This window comes from Mustela lutreola, chromosome 6, assembly GCF_030435805.1.
Source record: "Mustela lutreola isolate mMusLut2 chromosome 6, mMusLut2.pri, whole genome shotgun sequence".
In the NCBI taxonomy this organism is placed as follows: Eukaryota; Metazoa; Chordata; class Mammalia; order Carnivora; family Mustelidae; genus Mustela; species Mustela lutreola.
The window spans coordinates 119,786,596-119,804,005 of record NC_081295.1 but is presented as its reverse complement, the minus strand read 5'-3'; the positions used below and the strand labels follow the sequence as shown (position 1 = coordinate 119,804,005).

General features: G+C 52.1%; 1 protein-coding gene across 2 annotated transcripts; it reads right to left on the bottom strand.

The window, feature by feature from the left end:
* Window positions 1-1,271: 1,271 nt before the first annotated feature.
* MLN (motilin) lies at window positions 1,272-10,276 on the bottom strand. 2 transcript variants are annotated; one of them, XM_059178606.1, is made up of 5 exons: window positions 10,181-10,276; window positions 7,468-7,591; window positions 5,491-5,607; window positions 2,179-2,287; window positions 1,272-1,428 (listed from the first exon to the last, which is right to left on the bottom strand). In XM_059178606.1, exons 2-5 carry the CDS (start codon window positions 7,582-7,584, stop codon window positions 1,418-1,420), a joined length of 354 nt encoding a protein of 117 aa, XP_059034589.1. In that variant the 5' UTR covers window positions 7,585-7,591; window positions 10,181-10,276; the 3' UTR covers window positions 1,272-1,417. The 2 variants fall into 2 exon arrangements, with proteins under 2 accessions (XP_059034589.1, XP_059034590.1); XM_059178607.1 differs by having other exon boundaries at window positions 1,272-1,425.
* Window positions 10,277-17,410: the final 7,134 nt, after the last annotated feature.

Genomic DNA, 17,410 nt, shown 5'->3' with positions numbered 1-17,410 from the left:
ATCTTAAGGAAAATTCCCCTCACGCGGGCGGTGGGCGCGGGGGCGTGGGGGCTCGGAGGCTGGGGCAGGGGGAGTGGGAGTGGTGAGCGCCCCCATCTGGTGATGGGGGAAAGTAGTCTCATATAGCGACAGATCTGAGCAGAGAGGAAAAGACACAAAAGCTGTGTTTTCTGCCTTAGAAAGAGGACAGTGAGCATTTGGTCTGCTTTTTGGAGTGGCTTCCGTGGAATGATGTGAATGACACGGCGGAGCTCCGAAGGGCCAGGAGGGGTCTTGGATCCAGTTCTTCCCAATGGCATACTTTGTAGATTTCCCTGCCTTTCTTCCTCCTTTTCCTCCCCTGCCCTGTGCAGCCCTCTCCCCGTTTATAACAGGGTGTCTTGGCAGCATTTCCCATAAACCTGCAGCTGCACTTGGGTTGATCAGTGCATGCATGGGAAATTGTAGGACTGGGTGGTGTAAAGGGTCTGGGTTCCCTGGAAGGTTCAGGTGTCCCTCAGCAGCAGTCACAGCGCACCAAAAGTGTCCATTCTAAGGGTTGGTTTTGTCTGGTCCCGCTAACTACCAACTGTGGCTAAGCTCCCGCGATGACTGTGGTGGGTGGAAATGCCGAAGGGGCAGCATGTCTAATTGCTGGTTACCTATGGATAGCGGGAGCTGTGGTTCCTATACAGCCCCAGTTTATAAATAAATGAACATTCATTAATGCAAAATGAAATCAGAATGATATTTCCCATCCAATTTTGTTCAGAAGGCAGAAATAAGTGTGTTGACGGTGGAATTTTGCTGTGGATGCTGGAGCGTAGAGTCACAAGATGATAGTAATAATAGTGATTTGCTGGTGCCTGTCCCCCGATCTCAAGGCACATATTACCACCTTGCATTTGCAAAGGCTCATTGAGGTTAGAGGGCTAGCTGGAAGTTACACAGCAAGGGGTTGAGTGCAGAAGTCTCACAACTCTCTGGCCCATTAGACCTCGAGCTTGCCCATACACAGAAAGTAGACCAACAAGGGTTCAGGAGACCTGAGTTCCGGTCCTTGCTCTGCCACTGGCTGGTGTGTGTGGGCAGAAAATGCCATCTTTTCTCAGCGGCACAGATCTTCCAGTTCCGTGGGTCTTACTTCATATTTGAACATAGAATTTACCAAAGGCACACATTTTGCTCCTGTACGTACCACCACTTACGGCCCATTCCAAATTTATCCCCCCACCCCCTTTATATGACCTGAGTTTAACCTTCCAAAATTAAAATATTAAATAAAAGAGTCATTTCTGTGTATTTCCTGCTTTATTTGCCAGATGGGGGGCTTGCCTGGGAGAGAGTATTTTCCTTCGGAGCCCCGCTCTTGGGCATGCAGATTTTGGGGCCTCCTTTGGGTGGGAGGAGGGCTCCATCTTCTTCCCAGAGCGGGCTGTCACTTGTCTGCTGGGGAAAAGCAGGGTTTGCGCTCAGGAACGTTCGCAGGTCCACTTATGAAACTGACTTCTAAACCTGCCTGCAGAGCCAGGAAGGAGGGGGCACATCCAGCCCCCAGCTATCTGGCAGCTCAGCCTCTAGCTTTCTCTGTACCCTGGGGCAAGTCCTTTAACCTCTGGTTCTTCCCACTCCAACCCTTCCTCCCCACCTCTCTCCTCCCCTCCTGGGGAGGATGAGAAGTCATTAGTAGCTGTTTGTCAGGTAAGTTCTAGCTTCGCATAAGTTACTCTGGCAGACCTTGAACGGGGCAAGGCCAAGTGCAGCTCAGCACTACGATTTGTAGAACAGATTAAAAAAAAAAAAAAAAAATGCAGGCTTCGGGAGCCAGACTGTTCCAGAGTTCCCTTCAGAGGAAGCCCCCAGTGCTGGTGGTGCTTTGGGGGAGGGAATGAACGAACTGGAGCAGGGTCGTGGTAGTGGAAAAGGGGCCCGAGCCATGGGACAGAGCCTTGAGATGCCGCTGGCTGGGGATTGGGCCTCAGTGGTTCCCAGGAGCTCTCAGAGCCTGCCATTGTCTGTGATGAGGCTCCCCTCAGGGACAGGGGCACCCTTTCCCCCAAGAAGGCAGCTTCCTGTTCTCAAGTGCAAGGCAGCAAAACAAATCGCCGTCCCCAGATTGCGCTCAGACGCGCTCCTGGAATATTAACACGGGGTGGATGAGGCCAGGCCCCAGCTGCAGAGGCGCCCGCCTTCCCTTACCGTTCTGGGTGGACAGCAGCGCCTCACCCAGCAACTCTTCCAGGGCAGCCCAGTACTTTTCCAGCTGCCTGGAGTTCATCTTCATTCCAATTTCCACGGGAGCAGTCAGCTGTGAAATAAGGCAGAGTTAACAAGAAGGAAAAGACACGGAGCGCGCCATTAACCCCCGGGTGCCTCACAGGTGGCAGGAGGGATGGCCAGTAGCCACACGGCTCTGCGGCGGCCCCACTTTTCCTGATCCATCCTCCGGGGAAGCCTCTGACCTTCCAGGGCCAGCCAGAGAATTCTGGCAGGAACCCCCCCCCCCCCCCCCCACCAAACTCCAACCAAGGGGCTGGATCCTGGAAGTCACCCTAGTCTTGCTGGGAGGAGGATCAACAAATCTCCCCTGGCTGGGAAGCTGGGACAGGAGGGGAGGGGTCTGCAGGAAACCCCCTGGCTCTTCCTGTGGGAGGAAACTCTCCGTCCCTCTTCTCCTGTATAAGGAGAGCTGGCACCTGGAGCCTTGCAGCACAGGCGTTACTCCAAACGCTTTGCATGTATGATGACTCTCAATAGCCCTAGAGGTAGATATGACTAGTGGTGTGCCCATTTCACAGATGAGGAACCTGAGGGCAAAGAGGTAGAGTAACTTGGTCAAAGCCACACAGGTACTAAGTCGTGGAGGGAAAGGGTGTGACACCCAGGGGGTCTGACTCCAGGATCTGCGCCACCAGGTGAGACTTTCTCTGGACCATGGGGACACAGGTGAGACCCCAAAGGAGCTGTCTGGAGGCTCGCCACCAAGAGAAGTTGTTGTGGCCGAGCTGGGGGGGTGAGGGGTGGGGGCCTGACTGATCTTGCCACCACCCCAGAGCTTCCTGGTTCAGTAGTCTTGGTTCACAGGCCAGCCGAGCTTCCCTGCCTGTCTGGAGAGCTGTGATGGAGGAGTCCCAGGGGCTCCCTGGCAGTGGGAAACAGGCTGAGGCTGCCTGAAGGGCCACACAGAGGGTCTCCAGGCCTGCCCATGCCATCCTCTGCCCACGCCATCCTCTTGCTGAGCTATGCTTTTCTCTATGCATCAGCGTCCTCACCTTAAAATGAGGCGGCTGATGGAATGATCTGGAAAGGACCTCCCGACCCATATATCCTATTCTAGGGAGATGGAACAGTCTCCCCAAGACATTCTTCAGGATGTAACACGTGCTTTACCACTGCCCAGGGTGCAGGTAGCGGGCAGTTCCAAGTGAGCTCCCCTTTGCCAGCTGAACCAGTCCTTCCCCGTTCCTCCCAGGGAGCCCAAGGAGCATGTGGGAAGGGAAGGCACACTCCCCTAACCCTGCCACCCAGTGTGATGAGTGCACCGAAGTCCCTCTCTGGGCCACAACTGACCTCCCTGTTTGTGGACAGTGTGCTATGGCGACCCGAGGGGGTAGAAGGATCCCTGGCTGGTGTCTGGCAGGAGGCAGGAGGTCTGGAGTCCAGCTCAGTTTTGCTCTGATGACTGTGTCACCCTGGCTCTCACTCTCCCTACTATCAGTCATCTCCCCTCCCAAATCCCTATACAGGGAAGTGTCCCCTGCTCAGACCCAGGACCCCCTTCATTCTCCATCCATGCCTACTCTCTCCAGGATCTCACCCGGTCCTGGTTTGAAATTCCAGCTAATTGCTGATGCCTCCCACAGGGAGGGATGTCTCCAGCCCTAAGCGCTCCTAAAGTCCATCATCTATATCCACCTGCCTGGGCAACGCCTCCACCTGGGCGCCCACCAGGCATCTTAAAGTTCACAGGTCCTATCTGACCTCCTGACCTTCCTCCGGCCATCCTACAGCTAACCATAGGCTTCACCGTCTCCATGAGTCATGAACCCATCCTTCTAGGTCCTCTGGCCCGAACACGGGGCTTGAACTCACTACCCTGAGATCAAGACCTGTGCTGAGATCAAGAGTCAGATGCTTAAAAAGCCACCCAGACTAAGCCACCCAGATTCCCCTGGGGAGATGCTTTTAAAATGTAATCTGATCTTCTCCCTGCTCTGCTCCAAAGCCCCTAGTGGCTCCCATCTCAGCAGAGTGAAAGCAAAGTTCAAACTGCAGAGTCTGCTTTCACCTCCCACTTTCTCTTTGACTCCCTCTGCCCCAGCCACTCCAGTTTCCTCCCTGTTCCCACAATGCGCCAGGTCTACTCCTGCCTCAGGGCCTTTGCACTGATTACTTGTGCTGCTTGGAATGCTCTTCCCCCAGACATCTTAGCGGTTTAGTGCCTCACTGTCTCCAGGTCTGTGTACTAATACCATGTACTGACTAAGCCTGCTCTGACCACCCTATTTAAATTGCAACACATCCATCTCCCCTCTCTGCTTTATTTTCCTCCATGGCACCTGCCACCACCGGCCACACTAGGAAGGTTGTTTATCCTGGTTGTAGTCCATTGCTGGTCCTTTTGTTATCTCATTTCTGCCCCCCCCCCAATGGATTGTGAGCTCCATGAGCTCAGAGGATGTATCTGTTTTGTTCACCACACTATCCCCAGGGCCCAGAGCCCGGCTTCGCACTTAGGGCTCGGTAAATACTTACTTCCTGGGCAAATGAGTCTGGAAATTAAAGAGCTGTGCTGGACAAACCCAAGACTGGCTCTGGCTATGCCAATCTGTGCATCCAAACTCAGCACTGACCCAGGGGGGTTCACACTGTAGCTGTCCCCAAGGTTCCTTGCTAGGGGAAGAACTGGCACCCTTGCCATCTGTCCCCTGAGGACCACACCTGCCTCCTGACTGGTCTCCTGCCTCCACTTGTGCTGCCCCAGATCTTCCTAAGTCAGATCAGGTCACTACCCTGCTTTGAACCCCAGTGACATAGACATCTCACCTGGACCACCAGGCCCGCCAACCTCTTGTCCTCTCCCAGTATGCCCTGGCCTTGAGGGCCTCACACCTGTTATGTGCTTCCTGAGCAAGGCTTTTGCACTTTTCCTTCTGGAATGTTCTCACTCTAGCGCTTTGCATGAGAGGCTCCTTCTCATCATTCTGGTTTCAAAGAAAATAAATGTCACCTCCTCCAAGAGGCCTTCCCTGAGCCCTCCTCTGGCGACAGAGTACCCCCAAGCCCCACCCTGTCATTCTCTATCCTTTATTTGGATATGCCTCCTTTATTTGGTGCCTGAAATGATTTACTGTCTCCTCGTTGGTGTTTCCCTCCCTTTCTCCTAGAAGGGAGCTGGGTGCCTAAATGTCTGGTTCGCTGCTGTATCCTAGCATAATCGGTGGCTAGCAGGGGAGCCATTCCCTGCCCCCACCCACTAGGTTTCTTTGTATTGTCGCCCTGTCTGCTCACCTTGATAACCTGGTTTTCTTCTTCTTCTGTGGGCTCCACAAGGTCCAGAGGCCCCACTTCCTCAGACCTCTTTTGTAAAACCAGGGACTTCTTTTGACCTTTGTTGCGCTCCTTTTCCTAAGGGCAGAGCACAAAATCACACAAAACCCAAAACCGTGGTCTGTCCACTGCCCAGAGGGCACCTGCCTGTCTCTGTCCAAGGTGCTAAGTGACCTGAGCTTCCCACAGGGACAGAAGCATTCCTTCTCCCCAGGTGCCTCTATGGCAAGTCCCAGCAATGCGATGGCCACAGAAGCCTCTCCGAGTTGTCCACCAACAGGTCAACTTGCAGAAGAATCCCTTCCTTTCTCGTTCCAGCACTGCACCCAGGCTGTTACTGTTAATTAAGTTAAAATGCTGAAAATAATGGCTGCCCTTCATGCATATTAAGCGTGAAAATGGGTTTTTCTTAGCAGAGAGCCTATAAAAAAGGTGGCAAGACAGCCTAGCCTGCGAGGGCACCACGGGGTGGCCCAGAAACTGGAGTCCCTGGGAGGTGATTTATAAGAGGCGAGACAGGGAGATGAATTATGGAGGAAGGAGATTGCAGCTTCTTCATAAAAATCCTGGTGCCTGGCAATTATAAGGAGCAAAACCATAGAGTGGATTAATGCAAAGTGTCCTTTGGTTGCCATTTTGCTAGTTTATGTTCTACTGAGTTTGACTGTTTCTGCCCCAAATCTTACGTGGCATCCTGCTTTCTGGGTCCCAGGGCACTGAGATCAGACACACCTCATTCCTTTGGTTTCCCTAATGGCACCCTTGGGATTCAGCTCAGGGCCTTGCCTGAGACATGGTGATTCTAGAACAATGGGCTGTCTCTTCTGGGGAGGAAGCTGGTGGCGGAGGAAGTGTGTTTAGAGAGACTGACACATCTCCTCCGTATTTCCATGGCTACGCCCCACCCCCACGAAGAAGGGAGGCTCCGGCCAGCCTTGCCTTGGCAGAGGACACTGGTCACTGGGTCTGGGGCAGCCTGCCCTGTACAGAGCACGTGGGTCCAGAGGCCACGCAACCTCCCAGAGAATGGATTCATGTCTTTGTTCCTAGTGGAGCCTTGGTCTCAGGTGGGACATGAAAGTCCCATTTTTTTCACCTCCTCAGGTCAGAGAGAAACAACTATCTGTACAAGATACTCAGAACCCCTGGACATCTAAAGTAAAAGGCACGGGGAGCCAGGTCTGGTGGTCACTTTTTCAGGGGACCTGCCCCCCTGAGTTCTGTTAAGTCTGCCTGGTTTACTTCTGGGTTCTCAAGAGGCGGCTCTGGCCGACACTTCAGGGAGCAGCAGCTTCTTCTTTCCCACTCTGGGCATTTGCTCCCACCAAGTGCCCCTCCTTCTCTCTAAAGACCCACAGATCCATGCTCACCTCTTCTCTGTAGGCTGCCAACATGCGCCAGCCCGTGGAGACCTCTCCCTCCTCCGAGCTTCGCACTTACCATCAGCGTCACTCGCTGGGCAATTAATCACGTCCTACCTCGTGACATTTCTCTTGTTCTCTATTGTTAGTGAAATTTTCAGGTGTTTGTATCTTGGCTGCTGAGCCTGCTCCTTGAAGACGGAGGCTCTTAGATCTCCTTGTGTGCCTGGCCTCTCACCCAGCGTGGCCGTTTATACCGCAGAGATGCTCAGCAAATATTGATTGGCTTGTTAATTGAAAATCTCCTCTGAAGGATGGGCAGGGGCAGGAAAAGGTGTTGCGTGTAGGAGCTGCAGTCACCTGTGTGTGGTGCTGGGGAGGAGTGAAGGTGGCAGGTAGACAGCTGGAGCTGGGGGCTAGCTCAGCTGATTAAACAAGGGTTTACCAAAGGGACACTTACTTGTGCCTTAGAGAGACTAAGGCCACCTGAGTGCTGAGCAGGGCTCTGCGCCACTTGGGCCACACAGGGGAGGTGGGCATGCCTTGAGGTATGTGTGTGGTGGGGGAGACTTCCTACCCGGATCTTCTGAAGCTCGCTGTGGGTGAAGATGGGAACGAAGGCTTCTGTCTGGGAGGCCAGCATGGCAGCCACGTGCACCACAAGCAGAGCAGCCACAGCCTTTCGGGACACCATCCTGGAGCTGGATAGTGACAAGAAGCTCTTGTCATGGGGATTATGGTGCACACGTTCCCTACAGCTGTGATTTTGAGCAAGCCACTTAGCCTCTCCTGATGCGGGCCGGGTGTGGGGCTTTACCAGAGGAGCTCAGAGGCCCTTCTCTGTCACAGAGCCAGGCCTGAGAAGAGGTGGCCCGGCCCCTGCCACATGCTGGGGGAGAAGTCGTCCATGTGTCAGCTCCCCTCTTTGTCACAGCTGCAGTCCTCCAGGGTCAGGGGGGCTCATGAAGTGGGAAGGACCCATGTCTCAGAAGAAAGACTAGATAATCAACAGAATTGTGCTACCCCCTTGAGCCCTCCCTGTGCCCTGAGCTGATGAGGATGACAAAAGGGATAGACCCAGGCCAAGATGACCCCAGGTTTCCCCAAGTGTGCCAGGTGGCACTGGGTCTGGAGAGAGGAGCTGGAACACTCTGCGCAGATGGAAGCAGAGCCAGATGGAAAATTTCAGCAGGGAACAGCATCCTAGAGCTGAAGTGGGGTCTCCACCCCTCCAGGGGCCAGCACTGGCTCTGGAACGAGACTCTTTCAGTTAGACTCTTTCAGCTAGCTGCCTGTTGGTTGTCTAGAAACAACACAGAGTGCGTCTGTTCCCAGCAACCCCCTCCCCTGACACCTCAGAATGCTGCAAGTGCTGGGGGTGCCTGCTTGCACGTGTGGGGCCTCGTGTCCCAGGAAGTGGGTATGTCTGGATTGGCGGGCCAGAAGGTGGGCCGCAGACACCTACCAGAAACAGGTAGGTGTGGTGACCCCAGGAGAACAAAGGCTTGAGAAATGGGGTCAGCTGAGCAGACTCCGGGCTGGGTCCAAATGGTCCTATGGTGGGGGTGGGGGAGGGTGCTGCCTGCTGGGTGCCAGCCTCAGTTGACTCCTTACCCTGGTGCACAGTGCCCCCTTCCAAGCCCTCTCCCACACAATCTGCACACTCACCTGGGAGCAGGTGCTATCTGGGGAGGGGAGGGGACCTAGACAGGTGAGGAGACTTATTCAGAGATGGTGGAAGTTGGAAGGCTGGCTTCCTGAGGCCTGCTGCTTGGCCCTGCACGCCACTCCATGTTGCCTCTGCTCACAGAAAGTGGAGAAGCACATCGCGGGGGCAGCCTGCTGAACGCAATCCAGGCCCCAACATTCCTGTGTTGAGTGGGCTGATGAGAGCAGGGGCCAGGCCCCAGAGCGAGGAGGAGAGACAACGGGCAGCCTCCACAGCAGGCAGAGTTTGGAGGATTATAGGGTTGCAGATAAAGAGTTTCAGGGAGTCAGCCTGGGGCTCCCACAGCCCTTGGGCAGCCTGGATTCTGTTGGCAGGAAAGAGTCCGGCCCTGGATTGGTCTCCAAGCTTCCCTGCAGTTCCAACCCCCCTTACCCCTTTGGAGAGAATCATCCAAGAATGCCGACTTGCGTCCTGCCTCCCCATGTCCAGGACCCTTATCCTCAGTCATCTGAAGCCACCTCTACTAAGCAGGACACTCTCTCTGCCTTCTTTGAAGCCTCCTGTCCCCGTCCTACTTTCTCTCTCCATCTGGCTAACACTCCATGAGATAGAACATGAGAGCTCAGATAGTCAAAGCCTCCCATGCCAGCTACATGCAAATTCAGGGTCAGAAGACCACCCACCCACCGACTGCCTTCCCCATCTGTGGGGACAGCCGAGATCTGGTCTGGGACCCCAGGAGGACCTGGAGTAGTACAGAGTCTGGGCAGGGATGGAGGGCTCCCAATCACTCTTCTTCCTATCCTCCCTCTCCCTATGGAGGCTGGAGGGCCCTGACTCCCCTCCCCAGGTGGAGACCATGTGTCACATCGATGGCGTCCCGTTTCCTTCACAGAGATGCTACAGAGCCCTTTTCATTCTGGTGTTCACATTTAATTCCCTCCATAAGAATCAATAAAAACCTTAAATAAAAAAAGGCAAAATCCAATTGCTGCTCATTTTCTTGATCCAACTGGCAGTTGGCATGTCACCTACGTTCATTTGCGTTCCTGGGAGCTCGGCGTGGGAGAGCTTTTCGCTGTATGATGAGACACTGACTTCCCTTTTCCATCTCCCAGGATGGGGCTCCAGTCTTCAAGCGATCAGGCTGGAGGAGGGGGCATCTGTCTGCTCCCTGCCCTCCCATAGGATCCCCGGCTCTGGCGAGTCTGGCTTCGTCACTCAATCTCCCTAGGGACCCGCTTCACCTTTATCTTTCCAGAGTGAAGCCTCCATGCCATGCGGGGGTCCTGCGTCCACACTGAGCTCTGGTTTGTAGTTGTAGTCAACGGCACCGTGCACCCACACAGCCTCTCTTTTGCCAGGAAAGGCACCCACCCACTCCCCCCTCCAGCTTCCCTGCTCCGGGGCAGTCCTGCTTTAACACACACGATGAGTGGCTTTAACCTGCTACTCTGGAAATCGGCTCTGGGGCTTGCAGTCCAAAGCCTAGTGAAGTATTGGAAGGTGGCAGGAGAGACACAGGGGAGATCTTTGGACCGGCTGGCTCTGCTTGCACCGCTGTTCTGCCCTGGGGCTAATGCTGAACCCTCCCCACTCCCCCCCAACCAAGGCTACTCACATCAGCGCAGCGGTGTGAATGGGACTGACGGAGTCTGTGTCTGCTTATCCTCTGGTATCTGGCTGATCTGACCGGTCTTTATATCTGGTATCTGGCTGGTCTGATGGTCCCTCTGGCCCGTCCTTGGGAGCCCATTAACCTTTGGCCACACCTTAGGGGCTTTGGGTGGGGAGCCCAGATTCTTGAAGCTCATGGAAACAGCAGGCAGGGCCTGCCACCTGTGGACTTCTGGGGCCTTCCTGGAAGGCTTCTGCCTCAGGCAACAGTCAGGATTTGGTGGAGGCCAACTCCCACCCAGATGGCACTCTCTGGCCCACTTAGAACTCAGCTGCTGGGGATACCTGGGTGGCTCACTCAGTTAAGCGTCTGCCTTCAGCTCAGGTCATGTGGGATCGAGTCCCGCATTGGGCTCCCTGTCCGGCGCGGAGCCTGCTTCTCCCTCTTTCTGCCCTCACCTTGCTTGTGCTCACTCTGTCAAATAAATAAATAAAATTAAAAAACAAAACAAAGCACTGTGGGGCACCTCAGTGGCTCAGTGGGTTAAGCCTCTGCCTTTGGCTCAGGTCATGATCTCAGGGTCCTGGAATTGAGTCCCGCATCTGGCTCTCTGGTCAGTGGGGAGCCTGCTTCCCCATCTCTCTCTGCCTGCCTCTCTGCCTAATTGTGATCTCTGTCTGTCAAATTAAGAAAAAAAAATTAAAAAACAAACAAACAAACAACAGAGTGTGAGGTCCAGAGGGCGTGGGCTAGTGGAGACCCTTTCCCCAGTGGAACCTTGCTGGCCAGTAGCACTTTCCAGAGAGGCTGCTGCACACATCCAGATGGGGATTGCTCTTGGTCCAGGAACCCCTCCCCGGTCAGACCTCTCTGCCGTGGCTTTTCTCCTCAGAAAGAAACAAATGTTTGTGGAGCTACAAACCCAATCCTGTGCTCATCAAGGCTTCCTGCCAGCGGGGTCTGGGCATTCCACTTCAAGGCCAGTCACACTGGATCGCTGGATCGTGGGCTCGCCAACTGCTGTTCAGCCTGTCCCCTGGGTCTCTGCAGTCCCTGAGACTTAGCCCAGAGGAATGAAAGCTTGAAATGCCGGGGCTTGGAACTGAGATGCCACTGCCCACCCTGCCCCAGGTTGCAAGAATGGCCTTTAAGACATAGTCACAGATCTTGGTGGTGGCAAGATAGCATGAGCAAGGTGAAGAAGTACCTCCCTCCCCACTTCCCAGACTCCGGGGGTCTCTGTTAGCACCATGTTCTCCTGGGGGAGGGAAGAGGAGAACAGGGCTCAGGTCCATACCTTCATCTCTAACACATGGTGAGGTGGGGGGCAGGCCAACTGTGGTCCATGGGCCAAATCCAGCTTGTGAGCTAAGAGTAGTTTTTACGTTTTTTAAAATAATTCAAAAAATCAGAAGAAAAAGGATTTTGGTGACATGTGAATTTTTATGAAATTCCAATTCCTGTGCCCATAAATAAGGTTTTCTTGGAACACGGCCACTCTCATTCATTTGTTTGCTGTCTGTGGCTGCTTGGGGGCTCTAACAAGAGAGTTGAATAGTTGGACAGAGACGTTAAGACCCACGAAGCTGAAGCTATTTATTATTTGGGCCTTCTAGAAAGTTTGCTTATCCTTGGCCTTCCTGTGTCTGGAGCATGGAAGGTGCTTGATACGTTAAAAAATAACAGCCAGACATCCTACGTATCAGCTTTTTGAAATCATACAATACTCTGAGGCTGGTGCGGGTATTGTTCCATTTTACAAGTAGAAAAACTGAGGCGAAACATTGGGCCCAAGATCACACCTATTAAAACGGCAGGGCCTGTATTCAAAGCCTGGCTTCAGAGCCCACTGCAGTTTTTGCCACTTGATGTTTGATGAGTGAGCACGTGGATGTTTACAGCTGGGGAAGGCCCTTGATAGGGCCCCGTAGAAATTCTACAAACCTGCCACTTTCTCCTAAGTCAGCCCCTGGCAAGGTACCTGAGCATGACCCAGTCGGAATGGACCAACTGCGACAAATGCAGGTTGTTCTTGTGTGTTCTCGGGTTTGGAGAGGTCAGACTCAGACCCGGGGAGGACTGCATGTGGTGGGCCAGGCTGTCCACCATGCACAAGGGAAAGTTCGAAGCCTCTCCCCATCACCCCTCTACACCAGGCCTCTGAGACCAGCACCTTGTCTCTGCTGGCCCAGTCTGGGCTCTGATCCGGAGACACTCTGTCTGAGAAATGATAGGAACCTGGGAACCGGAGACAGGACAGCGAAGAGAGATGGGGAGGTAGGAGGTGCTGGAAACAGTAAATAATCTGGGATCAATTTTCTGGGCATGAGTAGCATTATCCTGGAGCTCTCCTGTGACTCAGGACTTCTGATCCAAGCACTTTGCAGTGTTACATATGATATCTGCAGTTTGGTCTGGAGGAAACGCAAATCGGGGTTCCCAGGGAGCTACTCCCTATAATGCAGGGGGGAACGTGGACCAGTTTGGGGCTCTGCTGTGGCCTCTGTTCTGGAGTCACAAGCTGTAAGGAGGAAGGGGCCTCTTCTTCCTGCTCGTCTTGGCTGCGGATCGTGGGGGTCTGACCATTAGGAAGGTTCTCACCAGGAGAATGTCTTCTCTCTCCTCTCTGTCCGGGGCCTCAATCTTGAGGTATATTTTCCACTGTCGAGCGTAGTGCTTCCAAAATGGAGAGATGGTGGATAACAAGCCTAATAACAACTACTTTGTCTTTACCATGTACACTGTCTCGCCCTACAAATGCTCAATTAGTGGCTCGCTCTTCTGCTAGAAACTGGACAAAAATAAAAGGCAGGCATAATCTGATGTTCTTCCTTCTCTGATCTGGGACCGCCTCTGATGTGCAGCGGCCGAAGCAGAGGGGAGGCAAAAAACCTGACCCACGTCTGGGAAAGGAAGTTCACAAAACTCAGAGGAAGCAACTCAAACCACATGTGGGTCCTTGATTGCCTCTTTCCCCCATGTTGGGCAGAAGTATTAACAGTTCAGCTCGCCTCTCCTCATGACCTTGAAAATATTGTTTGCTGGGTACTGCATAACCTCTTCATTAATGGCCTGGAACAGGGAGGCAACCGCGTGTTAATTAAATTTGCAGAGGATACTAAATTGGGAGATGTAGCAAACATCAGGGAGGACAGATTCCTAATACAAGAAGACGTTGGGAGGTCAGAACTATAAGCTGGAAAAGGCCAGGTGAGCTGCTGGACATAGGTCATCAAGGCCTTGAGGACATGAGATGTGGATGGTGAGGAGAGGCCAGCAAAGAAGGAAAGCTACAACCGGGGTGACGTGGCGGGGGGGGCAGGAAGCGTGGTGGCAAACACATTGCTCTCTTTTCCAGATGGCACCCTCAAAGAGGCAGAGGACAGTGGCTAGAGGAAGACAAGAGTCCAGATAAGTCAAAATTGCCCGGAGATTGCTAGGAGTGCCAAAGCTTAAGGTATAAAAATGAAAAATGAGGGGCACCTGGGTGGCTCAGTGGTTTGGGCTGCTGCCTTCGGCTTGGGTCGTGATCTCAGAGTCCTGGGATCGAGCCCCGCATCGGGCTCTCTGCTCTGCAGGAAGCCTGCTTCCCTCTCTCTCTCTCTCTCTCTCTGCCTGCCTCTCTGCCTACTTGTGATCTCTGTCTGTCAAATAAATAAATAAAATCTTAAAAAAAAAAAGAAAAATGAAAGGTTTCGAAAGACTGGCTTGCCCAGAATGCTGGTAAGAATTAAATGTGCATTGCTGACATTGAACAAAGGCCAAGGAGAGGCAAAGAACACAGTGTCTCAAAGGCAGAAACGGGGTGGGGGGGGCCCTAAGACGCGGCTCCACCTACAATCGGCCCTCCTGGAGCTAGAGGGGTGTGACTGGGCTCATGAGCACAAATACTAGTTGACAGTGATGGCATTTAAAACTAAGGTAGGCAGGGACCCCCTGGCTGGCTCAGTCAGTTAGGCATCTGCCTTTGGCTCAGGTCATGATCCCTCAGGTCATGACCCCAGGGTCCTGGGATAGAGCTCTGTACTCAGTGGGGAGTCTGCTTCTCCCTTTGCCTCTGCTCCTGCCCCTGCTCACATGCTCTCTCTCTCTCTCTCAAATAAATAAATAAAATCTTAAAAAAAAAAAACAAAAAAACAAAAAAACAAAAACTAGGGCAAGCAAAGCACTGAAAGATGTATTTTAGGCAACAACAGTGTCCTGGCCCATGGGACACAGACTTTAGTGACCTGTGGGTTATTTTTATTCTTTTCCTTCCATGGCTTAGGCTCTTTTTTCAGAAGTCACAAATGATTTGTTGAGAAATGATACACAGCAGACACCATGCACCAAGAAACGCCCCCGTATAGAAATAGTGCGAGTGGAAAGGAAAACACAAATTTGAAGAGCGTCCGTCCAGATTTAATTTCCAATTTGTTGATCTTCCTGTGTGTTACATCTGATACTTGAATTAACATTCCTGCATCTCCGATTTCCTGTTGAGTCCATTCAATGTGTGCCAACAACCCTGGACCCAAAACAATCCAATAAAATGCTTTCCTGTTCAGCTCAGCTCTGTAGACTATTGACAGTGTACGCGGAATTTGGGAACTTTGTTGAGTTTTACAATAGCATTCCTGCCGACTTCCCGGTCAATACTTCCCCGGGTGGTTAATATACTCCTAGAAATGTCCCAGTCACTAATGTGCTTCTGGGTTCCCTTTCTATTTATGGGGGTTTATCACAAAAGCTGCTGCTATAAAATTTAAAAAAGAGGTCACATAACTTTTTTTCCAGGGACGATGATGGTGCTTAGAGCTGGGTCTATGGAATGGACTTTGATGGGATTTATTTTTTCTGTTCTTTCTGTTAATTGAGCTGGTGACACCAAGTCTCCTTGTAATTGAATTTTAAATCTATGTATTTATGTTTTTATAGAGATGATGGATGTGTGTGAAGGGAAAGCAGATGGCTTTGGAAGTGATGAATTAATTATAAGGGAAGCCAAAGCCTCTCCTTTTTCTTCAACTCCTTCAGGGCAGGGGGCTCCCAGCACCCTGATCGGAGGGAACGAGGCACTAGAACATGGAGGCAGGGACAGCTGACACATTTTCATAAATGATTAAGGAAGTCCGTGGTTGAGAGAAATTTGTACTCTCATGTTTCAGAAGGAAAGAAGTCTCAGTAGAGGTTTTACGCCATGTGGATAGGAGCCAAAATCATTTCAAATGTCAGCCTAATCCAGGGTAGATTCAGGTAAAAGGAGCTAGATGTCCAAACTTTTTCTCTACCATGGCATCAACGAACCTCATTCATTGTCTTCCCCACACCTGCTGGGCTGGTGGGTTTTGGATTTTGGGGGCTGCCGGTGGCTGCTGATGGGAACCATGGGCTACATGTAGCTTCTGCCATTGACACCAGTGGCAGTCACGCAGACCTCCTTCCCACCACCTCACTCTGGAGGCGAGAGGCAGGGGCGAAGAGGCGATTCTGTTTCCTCTGTGGTCCATGGCCAGGGCTGAACTGCCAGATGGGGGATGGGCAAGAGTGGAGGAGGTGAAGGAGGGTGATTTCACCTAGGAATTGAGCAGAAATTGTTGGTGGCTCAGGTTTGGTGCTCAGGAGCCATTCACAGCTCCATGCCTTCATAGTGTCTGTCTGAGCAGAGACCTGGTCTGCCACCACAGCGAGCATGCTCTTCAGGTCCTTAACCGCTGTGGTTTCCTGTGGGGCACATCTAAGGGAGGCATGTGTCATATGGGCGGGTCCAAAGATCTCAGTTGGGATAATGGGGCGAGCCAGAGGCATCACAGGAGCCAGGATGGGGACAAGATGAGCTTGGAGCAAGTGCTGTAGATAGTGGCAAGACTCAGCTACTCCTACTAGGATCTTGAACAAGACCTGCCCTGAGCAGCTCTGAAGACAAGGATGTTAGAGCTTGTCAGCCTCACCTCCTCTTGCAGCGCCCGTTCCTCTTTTTCCTTTTCTGCTTCCTAGAATAATATTTCCCTTGGAAGAGCAACCAAATTACTGGAAAACTGCAGCCAAACAACACTGCAGGATTTTGAGAGAACGCTCCCAGGTCCCAGGCAAGACCCAATCACAGTGGTAATTCATCTAATCATTATTCACCCAGGGCTCATCTCCTGAGTGTTTGACTGTCAGAACTGAATTCCACCCCAAAGAAAAGTTATCGTCAGAGAAGATTTGCAGTTCTTCTTTGTAAAAAAGGAGAGAAAAAAGGGGGAATTTATTTAAAATAGGCACGTGTAAGCTCCCAAGGGACAGGAGGCATAAATTGCAAGAACAGCTCCAATCAAACTTGAATCCTCCCGGTTTAGGATTTTACTAAGGAGGACGGAATATGAAAGGGAACGGAGTATCCCCACTCACTTCCAAGTCACATCAAGGCAGCCAGCTTGTGACAGGAAGATTACCTGCAGGAGGGCTTTATTTGATGTGAAAAGGGTTACCGTCATTTTAGCAGATTAGAAATTCTCTAGGTCTCTTAGGAATGAAAAGCAAATTTGAGCTTTTCCATGAAGGAGTATGCATAAACCCTTTTTAGACACTGGAAACAAAAGGAGGGGAAATGGCCAGACTGACTTGCTTTGTGTTTGACACACAGGTTCATGAAGATCTTGAGTTTTATGATTCTCCTTTTATGGATGGCCTTGCTGAGGGGTGGGTAAATAATAGGAGGAATGGTGGGACTATATTAAAAGCCTCAGCCATTGAACCAATCAGTGCATAGTTAATGATCACCTAAACAGGGTTCAGCTCTGTGCTAGGCACTAGGTGTGATGGGCAGTGGACACTGATGACATAAGCAAGCCTGTCCCTGCAGGGCCATACGCTCTGGTTGAGAAGGAAAGATGACAACAACGAAGCAACACTGAGTACCATAAGATGCACTAGAGGACTCCAGAGGAGACAACTTCCTTAAGGCCAGAGTCATCAGCAAGGCAGGCGAGCAGGGTAGTGGGAAGGCATACGAGCCTCAGAAAAGTTCTCCACCACCATGCCACCATCTCTGCCTTTCCCTTCCTTCTCTCCCCTTGTGCTGCATCCCTCTGCCCTCAGCACCTCCCCACACCCCACCTCTACCCTCCCCAGAGACTGAACACACATTTCAGGCCAGCCGTATTATTGGATTTTAAATGATGCTATGGCTTTTTAATTCTTGGTTTAATTGCCTTTCCATTCAGGGTACTGAGAATGGTTGATTACCAGGCAACTGGGCCTGGCGGTGAC

What these genes read in the sequence shown, in the direction of transcription:
- MLN (XM_059178606.1), bottom strand. Translation starts at nt 7,584, where the DNA reads ATGGTGTCCCGAAAGGCTGTGGCTGCTCTGCTTGTGGTGCACGTGGCT. An exon ending in GCGAGCTTCAGAAGATCCGG is followed by an intron (nt 5,608 to 7,467) that starts GTAGGAAGTCTC and finishes CTCTGCCCTTAG; the next exon opens with GAAAAGGAGCGCAACAAAGG. An exon ending in AAGAAAACCAGGTTATCAAG is followed by an intron (nt 2,288 to 5,490) that starts GTGAGCAGACAG and finishes CTTATTTCACAG; the next exon opens with CTGACTGCTCCCGTGGAAAT.